The sequence below is a fragment of the Rhinolophus hipposideros genome (genome assembly GCF_964194185.1).
Source record: "Rhinolophus hipposideros genome assembly, chromosome: 10".
Classification (NCBI taxonomy): domain Eukaryota; kingdom Metazoa; phylum Chordata; class Mammalia; order Chiroptera; family Rhinolophidae; genus Rhinolophus; species Rhinolophus hipposideros.
In genome coordinates this window covers 35,035,777-35,051,995 of record NC_138056.1, presented here as the reverse complement: position 1 = coordinate 35,051,995, position 16,219 = coordinate 35,035,777, and the positions used below count along the sequence as shown (strand labels likewise).

The 16,219-nt window shown below is 44.9% G+C and overlaps 1 protein-coding gene across 12 annotated transcripts in view; it reads right to left on the bottom strand.

The window, feature by feature from the left end:
* LOC308503679 (tryptophan 5-hydroxylase 1) overlaps positions 1–16,219 on the bottom strand; it is a 221,256-nt gene that overhangs the window by 57,690 nt on the left and 147,347 nt on the right. For 10 of the 12 annotated variants that reach the window (XR_013994230.1, XR_013994231.1, XR_013994232.1 and 7 more), the window contains one exon: positions 13,418–13,454. Coding sequence is in view for 8 of the 12 variants with exons in the window: in XM_081063186.1 (XP_080919312.1) it covers positions 13,418–13,454 (37 nt within the window). In the remaining 4 variants the exon portion in view is untranslated. Of the gene's footprint in view, positions 1–13,137; positions 13,237–13,417; positions 13,455–16,219 lie in introns of those variants that run through there. The other 2 variants (XM_081063187.1, XM_081063192.1) reach the window with 2 other exon arrangements.

Here is a 16,219-nt window from a genome sequence, read left to right as displayed (position 1 = left end):
GCTTCCCCACTTCTAAGCCTGTGCGGGCAAGGGAAGGGAGCAGTTACCAGAACCAGAGACGGTGGGCTGTGCAGAGGGAATGCCAGATTGGAGCTGTGGCCCTTGACAGAGGGCTGGAGCTTTGGTGATGGAGCAGGGAAGGAGCTGGGGGAAATACACACCCTGATGTCACTCTTTTCCAGTCTTCAGGTTCCCTGCTGTGCCTGCCTCTCATTGGCTGAATCCAACCAGAAGCCAGAGGGCAAGAGAGCCTGCTAATTCAGGCTACAAAAGAACTGTGGTGAGGGGTAGGGGATAGGGGGGTGGGGGTCCACTCAGCAGGGCGGGAAAGGGTGGAGAGCCCACCTGGAGGGCAAATGAAAAACATCCAGCACAATCTCCAATATGTAAGACAGAACCCAAAACAAAGAAACAGAAACGGGGTGGGGGGGAAGGGAGAAACAGACAAGGCAGGGAGCAAAAGAAAATATTTTTTTAAAACTCTACAATACTATCCACTCAGAAACAATAGATGATAAGGCCATATGAATAAGAATAGTTCATTATTTTTCTTAAAACAAATTAAAGAATAATAAAAATCCCTTAGAAATTAAAAATGATAGCCAAAATAATAATTTCATTAGAAAGCTTGGAAGATCAAGTCAACGAAACTTCCCAAAAAGTAATCAAAAAAGTAAAAACATGCCCAACAGGAAAGGAAGCGAAGGGAATTAGACGGTAAGTCCAGGAGAGTCAATATATACCTAATAGAAGTCCCCGAAAGAAAAATAAGGAAAAAATTATCAAATAAATACTTCAAGAAAAAATTTCCAGAACTAAAGGGCATAAGCTCAATAAAGTACCAGGGCAATGAATAAAAAAGACTCGCACCAAAGCACATCATCATAAAATTACAAAACACTGACGCTAAAGGGAAGCTCCTAAAAGTTTCAATGAGGGAAAAATAATCTGGTCACAGACAAAGAAATAGGAATTGGGGAGGAAATAACCAGCAGGAAAAGGATTTCCGACCTAGAATCCCACCCACAGCGAAACTATCAATCAAGTGTGAAAACAGAGTCAATATATTTTCATAAATCCAAGGAATCAAAAATTTTATCCCCAACTAATCTTTCTCAGGAAGCTTCTGGAACACGTGCTCCATCACAAATGAGAGACTAAAGAAGGAGGAAGAGAGGGAGCAGATGAAACAGGGTGAAGAGAAATCGAGAGGGCAATGGTCGTGCAGGCTGGACACTCTGCTGGAACACACACCAACCAGGCAATCAGCAGAGTTAAGGCAGTGGCCTCGTCCTGTGTGCTCTCACCCCACCCCCGGGGCCTAGTTTCGTACTGGGTAAAGAGGAAGAATATTTCATCACTATACGTCCGTGGCATTGACTTAAGACTAGAGGAACAAGAGAGATGAGAAAGAGGACCATATGGGAAGAGGAAAACAGCAAAAAGAGCACTGAAGTGAGTCAGAAACACCTACTCTGTGCCAAGAGCTTGTCCATAAGCCGCACAACTCACTCCAATGACAAGCCCTTACGGAAGCAATTATCTCAATTCTTAGAGATAACACTTAGAGAGGGCAGCACGCTTACCCATGGTCACACAGGTATGAAGCAGCAGAGCTGGAATTGGAGCCCATGACTTCCTAACTCCAAGGCCTCAGCTCCTTACACTATATTATGCTGCCTGGAGAAAATCATGAACCTTTCTGGGATTCCATTCCTCTTTTGTACAATGGGGACTGCACTTTCCCTGAGAACGAATGAAAGGGGATTGCTGAGTAGAAGTGCCTTGGCCAGTGCACACACCTAAGAGGCTGCAACAGATGCATGCCCCACTAGGGCTACAATGGGCGCCTCCTGACCAGCTCAGCCCCCTGGCTGCCATGAGAAGAAGGAGGGACTGGCCTGGGCTTTGTCGTTGCAACTAGGACAGGGCAGGGTCCAGGCCAAGAAGTCTGATGGGGATTCTGGAGCCACAATGCCTGGTCAGAACAATCAGACATCCAGTGTGCTGACGACCAAAAGGTCAGCAGCATCTTTCTTGTCTCAAACTGAAAAGCATAAACTTACTGAACTTAATCTTACAAAACCACAAGATCAAACCCACTGCCACTCCTCCCAGACTCTTCTGTTGAACCACCACTAGCTTCTGAACACAGATCAAATCAAGTCATTGCTCTGCTTTAAAACGTTTCTTGCTCTCTGTTACCCTGCAGGAGGAAGCCCCAGCTCCTTAGCCTGGCATTCAAGGCCTTCACGACATGGCCAGACACCCCTGCAGCCTCGTCTCCCATGCTCCGTTCCTCTCCCAATCTCCCTTTTCCCCTCAACTTGCCATGCCTCTGCCACGCTTTTGTTCATCTTGATCTCATTCCCCGGGATGCCTTTCTAGTTCTCCTACCCACCCTTTAAGGCCCACCTCAAACATCATCTCTTCTGAGAAGCATTTACCAACCCCATGTAAGGGTGAAGGCACGAGTTTATGGATGAATAACACACAAATCTCAGACAGCGTCAGAGCTGAACAAGACCTCAATGATTGCCTTATCCAACTCTCTGATTTTACCCAAAAAGAAAAGGAGGCCCAGAGAAGGAAAGTGGCCTGACCAAGGTGACAGCTGCTGGCATGTAATCAGGTCCCTTGGCCCAGGGCTCTTTCTACAACATGGTGCAGCCACTTAATGAATAAATCCATGAATGGCTAAATGGGCGAACAGAACATTGCTGAAGCCCGGCCCAGAGAGCACACTTGGAATAACCAGCCATAGCTGCTCTGCATGTAAAGGCTTTAAGTGCACCCAGGAGGAAGAGGGGATTCCACAGAGACAAGACGTAACAGGGACAGCAGCAGGGTAGGTGGTACTTCGGGCCACCACACAGACTGAGGCCTGTGGGTTCAAAAGGGCAATACTGTGGATCTAGGGGAGATACTTCCAGGCTCAGGAAGCTTGCTTCGTCCAAGGAAGAACAGAGCAGGCTCATGGGCCTGACTGCTTGGCCACTGTCAAAATTGTCCCATGCCATATGATCCCCTAGGTGCTGTGCTCTGAGGAGAGACTGGGATAAGGGCTGGCCTCTGCCCTTTCAGGCAAGTACGATCCTTATGGCTTTGCAGTTGCTTTTTCCTGTCTTCCAAAGTCACTGCACGCTATCAACTCAGTTGATGCTGCTTGGTACGCTAACTAAGCCAAAGCCTGACCTCTGCAGGGAGGTAGTATAATGTAAACCTCAGTCAGCAGATGTTAGTCTGAATCCTGAGATCTGCCTCCTCTTTGAGTCTCCATTTTCCCATCTGGAGTACAGGGACAATTATCTGTCTACTGTCTGCCTTGCATGGTGATAATTAAATGAAATGGTATATGCAAAATGCTCAGATTGGTGCCAGCACTTAGTAGGTACCCAAATACTGTCAGTTCTCTTTTACTCTGTAAAAAGGCATTATCTTTCTTTAAGCCTTTTATCTTCTGTAATGGTCAACTTCGGAAGTGTCTTCCTAAATAACCCCTAACAGCTGCATACTGACTATACAATAAAGCCAATGTCATTGGAGAATGGGCCCTAGCTGACCCTCAGCTGTCTTGCTGGTCAACCACTTGTCCCTCAACCATGACTGACACTTTAAAGCCTTCCTCCTTTTGATCCTGTTGATTCCTCAGCACAAAATCCTCTTTACTCTTCCTCCACTCAGGAGCTACTTCTTTCATGAAGATTTCCAAAATTAATCATTCCTTCCTCTTCACTTTCCCCTAATTCTTATCACGCTTTGCTTTGTGTTCACTCATTTATTCATTCATTAATTATTAAGTGCAGATTATGGGCCAAGCTTAATTCATAACTCTCTTTCCCATTGAATGTGAGCCCCACGAGGTAACAATGGTTTTTGCTATGTTCCTCCACAGCATCCAGAATGCAACATTATTAGCTACCAGCAAGGTGAAGGGAGTGAATGAGGAAACTAGTAGATGTAACATTCACTCAGTGTTTAACAAACATGTGAAGCACCGCTGCCTGCAAGGCAAGTGTAGAGAGTTAGGGTCTATTAAGATGTACAACACGTTTTGTGGACATGAGGACAGACTTGAATGGTGCAGCCAAGTTTACAAACAATTCTCAGATGGGGATCCTAAAGCCCAGAGAGGGACAGTAACTGCCCAGGATCGCACACTCAGAATGGTCTAAATCAGCAAGATTGAAAATATTAGGTTGGTGCAAAAGTAACTGCTGTTTAAAAGGTTAAAAATAATTGCGAACACCACACTTATTTTTGCACCAACCTAATACCTGGCAAGGCTATGGCACGACTGCAACTCTCATATATTGCTGGTGGGAGCATAAATTGGTACAACTGCTTTGGAAAACTGTTGAGCAGTATATACTAATGTTATACTATGACCTAGATATCCTACTCTTAGTTACCCACCCAAGAGAAATCAATGTCGACCAAAAGGCACGTGTAAGAATGTTCCTAGTAGCTTTATTCACAATCCTAAACTGGAAACTCACCAAATGTTCATCAACAGCTAAATGGAAAAGTTGTGGTATATTCATATAGTGGAATATGACTGATCAATACAAAAGAACTATTGCTACACACAAAATGGACGATTCTTATATTGTAGACCCAATATGTTGAACAAGAGTACACGCTGTATGCATTATTTATATGAAGTTCAAGCACAGGCAAAACTCATCTCTGGAGACAGAGGTCAGAATATTGGTTACCTCAGGGGATGGGGTATTGACTCAGAAGGGGATGAGGTGGCCTTCTGGAGTGCTGGAAATGTTCTCTATCTTGCGCTGGTGGTGGTTTCTTAAGTGTATATACATATGTAAAAACTCATCAAACTGCACCTTTAAAATTTATTTGTGCACTTTGTTGTATATCGAGGTGTGATCAAAAAACACAATTAATGCAGCTGTTGAGTGCCATCCAATCGAAAGGCAGGGATCTTCAATACCTTCCAGAAGTGGAGAGTCAAACCTTAGTAACAGTGTTTGACAAGTTTCAACTTGCTCGGTGCAGTCAGTCGGGTGTGAGCTAAGGTTGAGAGAAGGTGTGTTTTAAAGTGTGCCTCACGGATCACAGACAACGCATTAACATGAAATTTTGTTTCAAATGGCAAAAAGTGCTACAGAAACACATGAAATGTTAAAATTTATAGTGATACTGCAGTGACTATAAGGATGGCTTACAAATGGTTCAAGCAATTTCATAATGGTTGTGCACTGAAGAGGAGGAGGGATCAGGATGTCCTTAAACATCAAAAACCCAAGACAATGTTGAAAGAGTAAGCAAAATGATTCGATCAAACAGGTGATTTACTATTGGACATTTCTGAGGATCTGAACATCTCTTATGGTTCCATTCAAAGCATTTTAACAAGAGAGTTGAACATGACGCAAGTGAGTGTGACATTTGTTCCATGAATTTTGATTGCTGAACAAAAGCAACATCGTGCCGCTTCAGATTCCAGCTTTTTAAAACATGTCATCACCACAGACGCAACTTGGGTCTATGGTTATGATCCTGAGACCAAGGTTCAGAGTCCTCAGTGGAAATCACCCAGTTCTCGTGCGAAAAAGTGCGCTAATCAATATCTATGAGTAGCATCAAGGTGATGTCAATTGTGTGTTTTGACCTTGATGGAATTGTGTGAGCTGAGTTTATACCCAGGAACACTATAGTGGACCCTGAATATTAAAAGTGCTTATTAGAGCATTTAAGAAATGATGTGCATAGAAGATGGCCTGAGAAATGGGCAAACGTTTTCATCCTCCATCATGACAATGCTCTGTGTCACACATTGCTTCTAGTACAGATATTTCTGTCAAATGAAAACATTATGGTGTGTCCTCATCCACCTTATTCACCAGATCTGGCACCTTGAGACTTCTGGCTCTTCTCCAAGGTCAAAAAATGCCCATGAAAGGTAAATGCTTTGAATTGATTCAAAATACAGAGGCAGCCACGACAGGGCAAATAAAGACACTCATGAAAGAGGACTTCCAGAACGGCTTCAGAAAGTAGCAAGAATGATGAGATAAGTGTGTTCAAAGGGAGGAGTATTTTGAGGGGGATTAATGGCAATGTGTCTTGTACTATAATAAATTTTCTTTTAAAATTAAGCATTCACCGTATTTTTTGATCACACCTCGTACATTGTACCTCAATTAAAAAGTAAAATGGGATTTCTGGTCAAGATGACAAAGTATATAAACGGTGTGCTTACCTCCTTTCACAACCACGTCAAAATGACAACTACAGAAAACCATCACTGAGAATCGCCTGAAGTCTAGCTGAACCGAAGCCCTACAACTAAGGACAGAAGAAGCCAATTCGAAATTGGTAGGAGGGGCAGAGACAAGGAACAGGCTGGTCCCACACCCGTGTGTGACCATTAAAAATCAGGAGGGATATCTCAGCTGTGGAGGTCTCCCCTGAAGGAGCAAGGGGTCCCATCACCACACCAGGATCCACAGCCCAGGGTTCCAGTGCTGGGGAAAGAAGTCTCTATAACTTCTGGCTGTGAAAACCAGCAGAGATTGTGGCTGAGTGAGGTGAGGGTGGCTGCACTCCCAGGCGCTCCTCTTAAAGGGCTGGTGCATGGACTTACTTGCTAATGGACTCACTCACTCTGAGCTCCAGCGCTGGGGCAGCAGCTGGAAAGGTGACAGGGACATATGGGAAGAAACTGAGTTATCTGGCTACAGGCTGAGGGCTGGAGGGGCAGCTTTCTCCCAGATGGAGGAGCTGGTGGAAGCCATTATTTCTTTGTTGAGCCTGCCCTCTTCCCTCTGTGCAGATACAGGCAGCTCTCGGATCTAAGTCTCCATCAACCTGGCCAACACCACTTGTTTGCCCCACCTCGGTATTGAGACCTCCACCCCACCCAACTTTTCGGGCACATCCAAGCTGCTTCCAGTGGCTTTTCCATACAAACCGCCTGCCTTGGCTCATGCTGCAGACTTTCCTAAAGTCTCTCAAAGGTTCACAAAACCCAAACAAACAACATCTGGCTTTGCTGTGTCCCATACCTCCGGTTTAGCAGCCCTAAGGTCGGCACTAGCAGCAGCCAACCTGAGTTCACGGCTTGAGCTCTGGTGGCACCTCCAGGCACAGTGCAGAGACAGTATTAGGGAGACTGCAAAACAGGCACTCTTACACATGGCTGGTAGGAGTGAAAAATGGTATAATTCCAATGGAGGCCAATTTTGCAGTATCTTGCAAAATAAATACACTTAGCCTTTGATATAATAACATCACTTCTAGAAATTTATACTGCAGCTACACTCTCCCACACATGAAGTAACATATACACGAGGTTATTCACGACATCATTACTTGTAATAGCAAAAGACTGGAAATGACCGAAATGTCCCTCAACAGGGCACTGGTTAAATAAATCATGGCACACAGGTACACCGGAATAGGTTGCTAGAATAAGGAACTGGGAAGGCTGTTATACTGATATGGAAAGACTTCCCAGATAAATTGTTGAACGAGAAAAAAATCAGACATTAAAAAGTATATACAGTATACTACCATTTAAGTAAAAGGGGGGATAACAGTATATCTTTGTATTCACTTATATTTGCAAAAAGAAACTAGAAGGATACAGAGGAAACTAATAATAGGTATTAGCTGCATGTGGTGGAAGGGTTTTTGGACACTGGACAGATGGGGGATATGGTAGGAGGGAGGTTTTTCATTTTAAATCTTTTTACACTTTTTTAGTTTTGAATCATGTACGTGTGTTATTTTTAACTGTATAAGTAAATAATTTTTAAAAAAGAAGTAAAGGACAATGGAAAGGGAATGAAGACTCCTAAAAGGGGTAGTTTTCCAAAACAATGTCATCAATTTCACGATTTTATCTGGTTATCATGCAGAGAACTGCTTAATCTGAAGCAAAAGAGACTTAGGCTGGATACACAGAAGAACTTGCCAACGTGAAAGGGAAATAAATATTGAAATGAAGGGTTGAAATAATCTTATCTGGTGACCTTAAAAGTAGGCCAGACTGTCACTGGTGTGCAGGAAGGCAGCGCCAGGTAGCAGGCCAGAGGCTCTGAAGTTAGATTCCTAGGTTAAAGACCTGAGACACAGATGCCTCCCGAGCACCCTATGACCTGGGTGGGCAAACTGCTCAGCCTAAGCTTCAGCTCCCATCACCTAGACAACGGAGTTAACAATGGTGCCAACACACCAAGTTGATTTGAGGATTAAATGGACAATACACTTTGCCTACACGGTGCACAGAACCACACAAGTCCGTACTTATCTCTAAGCGCTCTCCAAGGCCCTGAGGTTTACAGGTATTGCCTCTCAGAAATAGCCAGTGTCAAAACAGAGTTCTCTCTATTAAATTCTTACATGAACCTGTTTGATGGGTTTCAGGTCAAGATCAGACATTCTAACACACATATTACAAAGATATGAGAGTTCAACAATTGGAAATCATCAGCGAAATGAAAAAAAAAAAATCCTTGCATAGACTATACCTCCAATTTGGTGAAAGATTTGGCTTTGCTTGGAGGAGGAGGAGGCACCACACTTTCCTGCCCTAAATATCTAACCCTTTAACAATGTCTATCTGGCGAGCCTGAAGCAGCCTGAGTGCTTCAGGAAAAGGCCATCAATAAAATCCTTTCCGAGGGTCTGTGTGGAGCAGGGAGAGAGGAAATGCAGTCAGCTCTTTTTTCTCTGCAGGAAGGGAAGGCTGAACAACTGCACATCAGGAGAGAAGGCAAACAAATTGCCCATTCAAGTCCAAATAAGCTCTTAGGGGAAGCAAAACAGCTGGAGTCAATTCAGCCACACAAGGAGGTGAGGACCCCAAAGACAGGGCTGGGCTGGGGGAGGCAGGCTGGCATCTTCTGAGCAAGTGGCGGTCACATGCCCTCATCTCACCTCTGCTGACCTTAGTCTATGCCACGAATGGGAGCCAGCCAGCCAGCTTTGTCAGATGTGGAGGGAAATCTTGGGTGGAAAGGAAGAAAGAAAGGAAGCAAACTAGTGAACCTGCCAAGCGAGTGAGTACCTGCTGAGCACCTATTATGTGGCAGGCACTGAGCAAGCACCTGACATACCTGTGCCATTTGGAAGAACAACTTTTAGCGTTGGGTATTGTGATGGTGATTTATTTTTTTTTAAGATTTTATTGGGGAAGGAGAACAGGACTTTTATTGGGGAACAGTGTGTACTTCCAGGACTTTTTTCCAAGTCAAGTTGTTGTCCTTTCAATCTTAGTTGTGGAGGGTGCAGCTCAGCTCCAGGTCCAGTTCCCGTTGCTAGTTGCACGGGGCGCAACCCATCATCCCTTGTGGGAGTCGAACTGGCAACCTTGTGATTTAGAGGGTGTGCTCCAACTAACAGCCATCTGGGAGCTCAGCGGCAGCTCAGCTCAAGGTGCCGTGTTCAATCTTAGTTGCAGGGGGCGCTGCCCACCATCCCTTGCAGGACTCGAGGAGTTGAACTGGCAACCTTGTGGTTGAGAGCCCACTGGCCCATGTGGGAATCGAACCGGCAGCCTTGGGAGGTAGGAGCATGGAGCCCTAACCGCCTGAGCCACCGCGCCGTCCCGTGATGGTGATTTTACAGATGAGGAATCAGGCTCAGTGACAAAGGAAGAGTGATTGTATAGGCACATAGCTAGAAAGTGGCCAGGCCAGCATGGCAAATGGCCTCAGCTCTCTCCTTCCTGCTTGTCACTTGAGCTTTTCTATGCTCAGTCCCCACAGTCCTGCCTTTGTTTAAAGCAGGAACTTGCACCATCTCACCATCCTTTCTAGCCATGGGGGTGCCTGGAGGCAAACACAGAAAAGGTCTAAGAGAAGCTTCATTGGAAAACTGAGGAAAGAACAAAAGCAAATTGCAAAAGAAGGGAGGGAAAGAAACCTGGAAGCAAATGAAGGAGCAGAGTAGCATTCTTTTGATCCCCTAGGAATCCTGAAATATGGCTTCTGTGGAGCTTGCCTCAGGTCGGAACATGCAGTTTCTGAGACCCTGTCTGGGACAGGGACAGCAGAATCTTAACCTGGAACAAATACGGACTATCAATGCTTCCGGGGCTGCTGGGATTTCCAGGGCCCCTAGATTGGGGTGCCCAGGATACAGTTTACAAATCCATTCTGCAGCTATGTTGAGTTCCGGCCCTGGACACTTCCCTCTCTAGCTTCTGAGATTCCCAGCCTGAGTCTCAGACCTTCTTATACTCATCTTACTTACAATCACTTCCTTCCTTGAGGTCTTAAAATAGCAACAGCTAATATCAACTAACATTTATTGGGCCTTTACTTTTGTCCCAGGCAGTTAGCACTTTATATATGAGGTCAATAACATATTCCAGATGAGGTGCTTAATACACAGAGAGGGTAAGCCACTTACACAAGGTTACACAGTTCGTAAGTGAAGGAGGCAGAATTTGAATCCAGTGCCTGTGCTCTTCTTCAGCACTACCCATACTCCCTTAGGCCATAGGATGTAACAGAGTTGGAAGAGCAGTCTTGGAAGTCAGGCAGACAGCTCTACCATTTACTGCTATTTATCCCTGGGCAACCTGAGTAACCTGCCTAACTTCTGGGTCTCCACTGTCTTCTCTATAAAGTAAGTGCAACAAATATACTTTGTGGTGTTGTGTCCATTCAGGACAGAGTAGGTCTTCAGTTATGTTCTTAACTGCCTCTATTTCACCTCCTCTTCCAATGTGATTGTCTATTGTACATTCATTAGACATTAAGGCTGCTTCTACCCTTGAGCAAAGTTTGGCTTCTTTATATTCTGTTCTAGTCTATTCTGTAACTATAAGGTGTGGGACCCAGCACCTGGTTCTGTGGGGCTGGATCTCGGGGAATGAAAGTGAAGGCAGGGAAATCCATGTACAGTGGGCAATGGCAGAAGGGCAGAGGGGAGATGCTGGCTGCGAGCACAGATTTTCAGCTGGTAGGAAGTGTCCTCCTCCAGCTTGTCTCCCCCTTGCTGGCCCCCTGCCACCACCAACAGGCACTTCTTGTGACTCCCTGCTGCAGGGCTTGCACCCTGCAGGGTTCCCACTGAGAGCCCCATTCCTCACACGGGTAGTAGGTACGGAGATATGTTCAGAGCCCTGTGACTGGGCCCACCTTTCCCGGCTCTGGAACCATTTATCCTGCCAACTGTTGAGCCAGGCCCTAGGCACTGGGGACAAAACAGAAAATGACAGGTCTGCCCTCAAAGAGTTCACCAGCTTGCCCTGCTCTCCCACTGCCTTTGGTGTTCTCACTTGGTAACGCTGGACACACCTTTCCAGAATGTCAGCATTTCTCTCTTCCAACTGAATACTTCACTGTAACAGTTACACGAACAAGTGATTCTCCCCTCTCCCCACCCTGACCAAGAAAAATAAGAAATAAACAGAATTATAAATACAGAGGGTGCCAAAATAATGTATATACATTTTTAGAAAGGAAAAACCTGTATTAAAATTGTAATACTCAATATATACCAATAACAAAAGATGAATACAAGTCACGTTTGACTTCTGCAATTACAAGAGGTACTCAAAGTGGTTACCATCAGTGTCCAGACACTTCTGATTATGGCAAACTACTGCTTCAGCATGGATAACATCTCTTAAAATGTGTATACATTTTTCTGGCACCCCCGGTATATATGTATGTATTTCTTATGCACCCCCACATACCAGGTATTCACATACAGTATCTCATCTCATCAACAGAACAACAATCCTGCAAGGGGGGATTATCCCCATTACACAGATGAAGGGGAGAAAGAATGGAAGCTCACAGCAGTGGCGCTGGTTTGAACCAGGGCTGTCCGCCTACAGAGTCTGTGTTCTTTCTACAGCCCCACGCTGGCCTCTGCCAGCACAGCCTGACACCCTGCTAGCTCTGGTCCCCTCCTTCGTCTGGATTTTGTTCTTTCAAGTATTTAGATTCCCTGCAATCTTCTTGTTTGTGCTGGTCCCAGAGGGAGCCAGCCTCTCCCAGTCCAGTGACAGCGGCAGCGGCACCCTAGGCACCACCTTGGAGTCGCTGATGAGCCTGTCTCAATTATACCCAGGCTGGAAGAGTTCCGGCACTGCTGCAAAGCATGCAGGTTTGCTGCTCCATTTTCTCTCTCCTCTGACTCCAGCCTCTTTGACTCCCCACCCCTCTGCCGGCTGGCAGCCTACCTCCTCTGCTGTCCTTGGTTCTGCCTCTCTGCCTCCTTACAGATCACGTTCAGGCCTGCAAAGCACAGCTTCCAACTGCTGCCACCCCAGGCAGCTGAACCAGTCTAGCTCAATTCAGAAAAGAGTGCTCAAGTCTCTGCTGAGTGCCAGGCACTGCTCTGGGTGCCGCAAGTGGGCAGGAAGCAAAAGGAAAACACAGGGGCCGTGCCCTTCAGAAGCTTAGAGCCAGAGACTGAGAGAGAAAGTAGACAGAGAACAGAAATTGCCAGCGCGGGCACACAGTGAGGGGGTTGTAATAGAGTCCTAAAATATCAGAGCTGGAGGGAACCTTGGTTTCCTGTTTTAACCCCTCCATTTTACAGGTGGGGGAACTAAAGCCCACAGGAGGGCAATTATTTGAAAAAAATGATACCAGGTAGTAACCACCAGCACTTCTAAAACCCTTACTAGGAGCTAAGTACTGTTCCACATGCTTTCCCTGCATTAACTCCCTTGACCCTCGAGCAGCCCTCCCAGGTAGGCACTATGGCCCCTCTCATCCCCCCATTTTAAAGATGAAGAAAATGAAGCCCTGAGGGGTTAAGTACCTTGCTTGTCCACGTTCACACACACAGGCAGTTATCGGAAACCTGCATTGGACTTAGGCTCTCAGGCCCTACATTGTTGTCTCTCTACTGTCCTGTGAGATGGAGGCAGGATCTACACGCGGTAGTAACGAGAAGGCTTCTCGAACGAATTACTCATAGGCCTGATTATGAAAGCAGTGAACCTTGCTTACCCAGTCAACTCAGAGAAAGCCTCGATTAACCAGAGGTTTGGCTTCCACTGGGAGTTCCTGAGCACCCGCAAACACAAAGCAGTGAGCGAACAGAGCCCCGTATTTCCAAAGAAAGAGCCAACAAGGAGGAAAGAACTTTCGTGCAAGGGATTTATTCACAGAAACAGCAGTAGCCCCAGTCCTCTTCCCCTTTTTACGCCTGACTTCCCACACATGCTGCCCTCAGCCTAATAAGATCTTTCTTATCTTCAAATGCCACTTCCTGAGGCAGGGAGACCGGCTCAGGCACCTTAAAAAGATGTTCAGTGACGTAGACTGAAACAGTCCAGCCTTGGTCAACCAAAGACTTCCATTTCCCAGAGTCCCCCCGACACACACACATACATGCTCCCTGGCTTTGGACAACCAAGAGTCGTCTGCATTTCTGCCACAGGAATTTCAGAACAAATAGTTACTAGTATACTACTTACCAGTCACTGCCAGATTATGCTCTGAGCCACAAGAGACCTGTAAAAAGAAAGAAAATAAGTTATAGTAGAGAAATAAAATGTATAGATATTTCAGCCTAGATACTTTATGAATCACAGTTATTTTTTAATAATACCAACACCCATTTGGGCAAATTCTAGGAAGCAGAAAGGGGCACCATACACAAAAGTTAAGACTATAACTACAACACACTTGCAACTACATAAAAAGTGATTAAAAAAAACCAAAAACAAATGGAAATACACCAAGATATTAAACTATTTGTCTTTAAGCAGTGAAACCATGAATGATTTTTTAAATCCTTTCTTCCTTCTACTTTTTCATATTTTTCACATTTTCTCTAATGAGCATGTGTTACTATAAAAATGGAAATATAAGGCAATACAAATGAGTTTTTGAAAACTGAACTCAAAAGACCATCATTGTCAGCCAGACTAATAAAATGAGGAAAGAATTTGGTGGAAACATGGCTGAGGACAATTGTTTCACTTTCCTCATCTGCTCACTCTCCCTTTCACCTTTCAGTCACACAAACATCTGTAGCTCTCTGAACATGACATGCTCTCTCACACATTTGGGCCTTTCTTTGCACATGCTGTTCCCCTGCTTGGAATGCCCTCTCGACTGCCTTCCTAGAAAACTTCCACTCATCCTTTAAAATCTCAAAGCGTCACCAGGTCACCTTTGCAGTTGCTTCTAGACAGACTCAAGCACTCCTTTCATGGCACAACTTACATAAACTCCCATTGTAGCAATTATCCTGTGATCTTTTACACTATTTTCCTGTCTCCTCACTAGACTGCAAGTGTTTGGAGAACAGGGCTGAGTTTCATTCACCTCCGTATTGCACTGATGGATTGTACAAGTCGGGGGACTTGGGGAACATCTGCTGAATTAGAGAATGGATGAAAGATCAAAGTACATGAAAGAACAAATACCTAATACACAAAAGACAATAATTTGGGGCTCTGAGTCCAGCGTTTCCAGCCAGCAAGAGGCACTTTTTGCCTTTCAGTCCCCACACGCCTGAACTGCTACCAGGAGGAAGTGACTGAGAATATAAAAGCAGAAATGGTTCTCCAGGTACTAATTAAAAGGAAATCCAGACTCTGGGGAAGCGTTCTGTGACCTTTATCAAGATGCTCACGTTAGTTCCTGGCAAGAGGAAGGCTTCAGGTAGTTATGGAATGTCAGTGCTGGAAGGGCCCTGGAGATCTTCAATCCTTCCACATTATTAAGAGAAAGCTGAGGCTTGGGAAGAGAAAAGAACTTGCCTTGGATGTCAGAGCAAGGATGTGTCAAAACTCAGACCAGAGCCCCTATGATTCCCACACGAGTTCCTTTCCTGATGCTATAGCTTCTCAGTCTTTCCCAGCGAAGACGACTTGGAAGTAATATTCAGAGGAAATCAGCACAGGCCCCTGACAGTAACAGGCCCAAACATTTGAGCACTGGAAGCCAAATCACACACTGGTAGGTGAGAAGGGGCAACAAGGCTTCTGAGGCTTTTTTCCTTATAAAAGCTGTGCTTCCCAGATCCCGGCTTCTACGGCAAAGAGGGCTACCCACACGCAGGTGGACTCCCTGACAGTGTCTGGCAAAGAAGCACCTGTATGTTTTATCCCAGTAAACACTTCCAGGTTGCCTCGTCTCTGATCTGAGACAGGCTCTGCATCTAATTTATCTGAGAAGCCCCACCAAGCCTCACCCAGGGCCGTACACCAGCACAAATTCATTATGCTTCTTGGTTGTACCAAGGCTGGCTCCCTAGGTTCTGTCATAGAAAGCTGTTTTAATTGAAAAACTGGAAAAAACTTAGATGTTGAACATTAGGGTAATGTAATGCTTATGTAAATTATGACAGAGCTATCTGATGCACTATTACACAGACTTGGGAAACGATGCTTACAAAACAGGAAAATACTCATGATATCCTGAGAACTGAAAAATCGCCTAAAAACTATGTATGTCAGATGATCTCAACTCTATAATAAAACATTGGGTAAAAGACAGAAGGAGACACATCCAAATGTTAACAGTGATTGCCTAGGCTAGGGATGGGGTAGGCATTACAAGTGTGGCTTTTCCTTTTGCTTTTTCTATGCTCTCTGGATTTTATTCCCCTTTCTTATACTCAGAAAATATATCTATTAAGAATGAGAAAAATAAATATAATGCCGTTCCCACCACAGAGGAAATAAATAACTACCTGTTATAAAATCAGTGATGTTCTGAAGTAGTGGGAGAAAAAGATTTGAAGGAAACATAACTAAATTATGAGGGCAGCTGCACCGTGGTGGTAGGATTATAAGATATTTTTTTCTTCAATTCTCTATTTTCCAAATATTCTTTAACAGTGGTGGTAGCAGTAATGGTGATGGTGGCAGTGATAAGAGCAAAAATTAAAGCCACCATATACTGAAGACTCATACGTGCCAGGCGTCATGCCAAGGCTCTTTATAAACATTCTCCCATCTTACTCATCACAATAATCTTTTCAGGTAGGTTTGACTTGGCTCATTTTAGACATAAGAAACTGAGCTCATACATATTAAATAACTTTTATAGCTAGCCAAGTGGCAGTAGCAGAACTAAAACCCAGGTCTGCCTGATCTCTAAGCTCCGGTTCTACACTGTAAGATCATGTTACCTTTGTTTTTAAAAAAGGAAGCTATTTCATTTTACAAAATGCAGACAGAGCAAGGGTCTGCCTCTGACGGCCAGGACTCACCCTGGGGCTGTGGACTGCAGAGCTGACCAACCTTGAGGACCAGGGGCTTCCG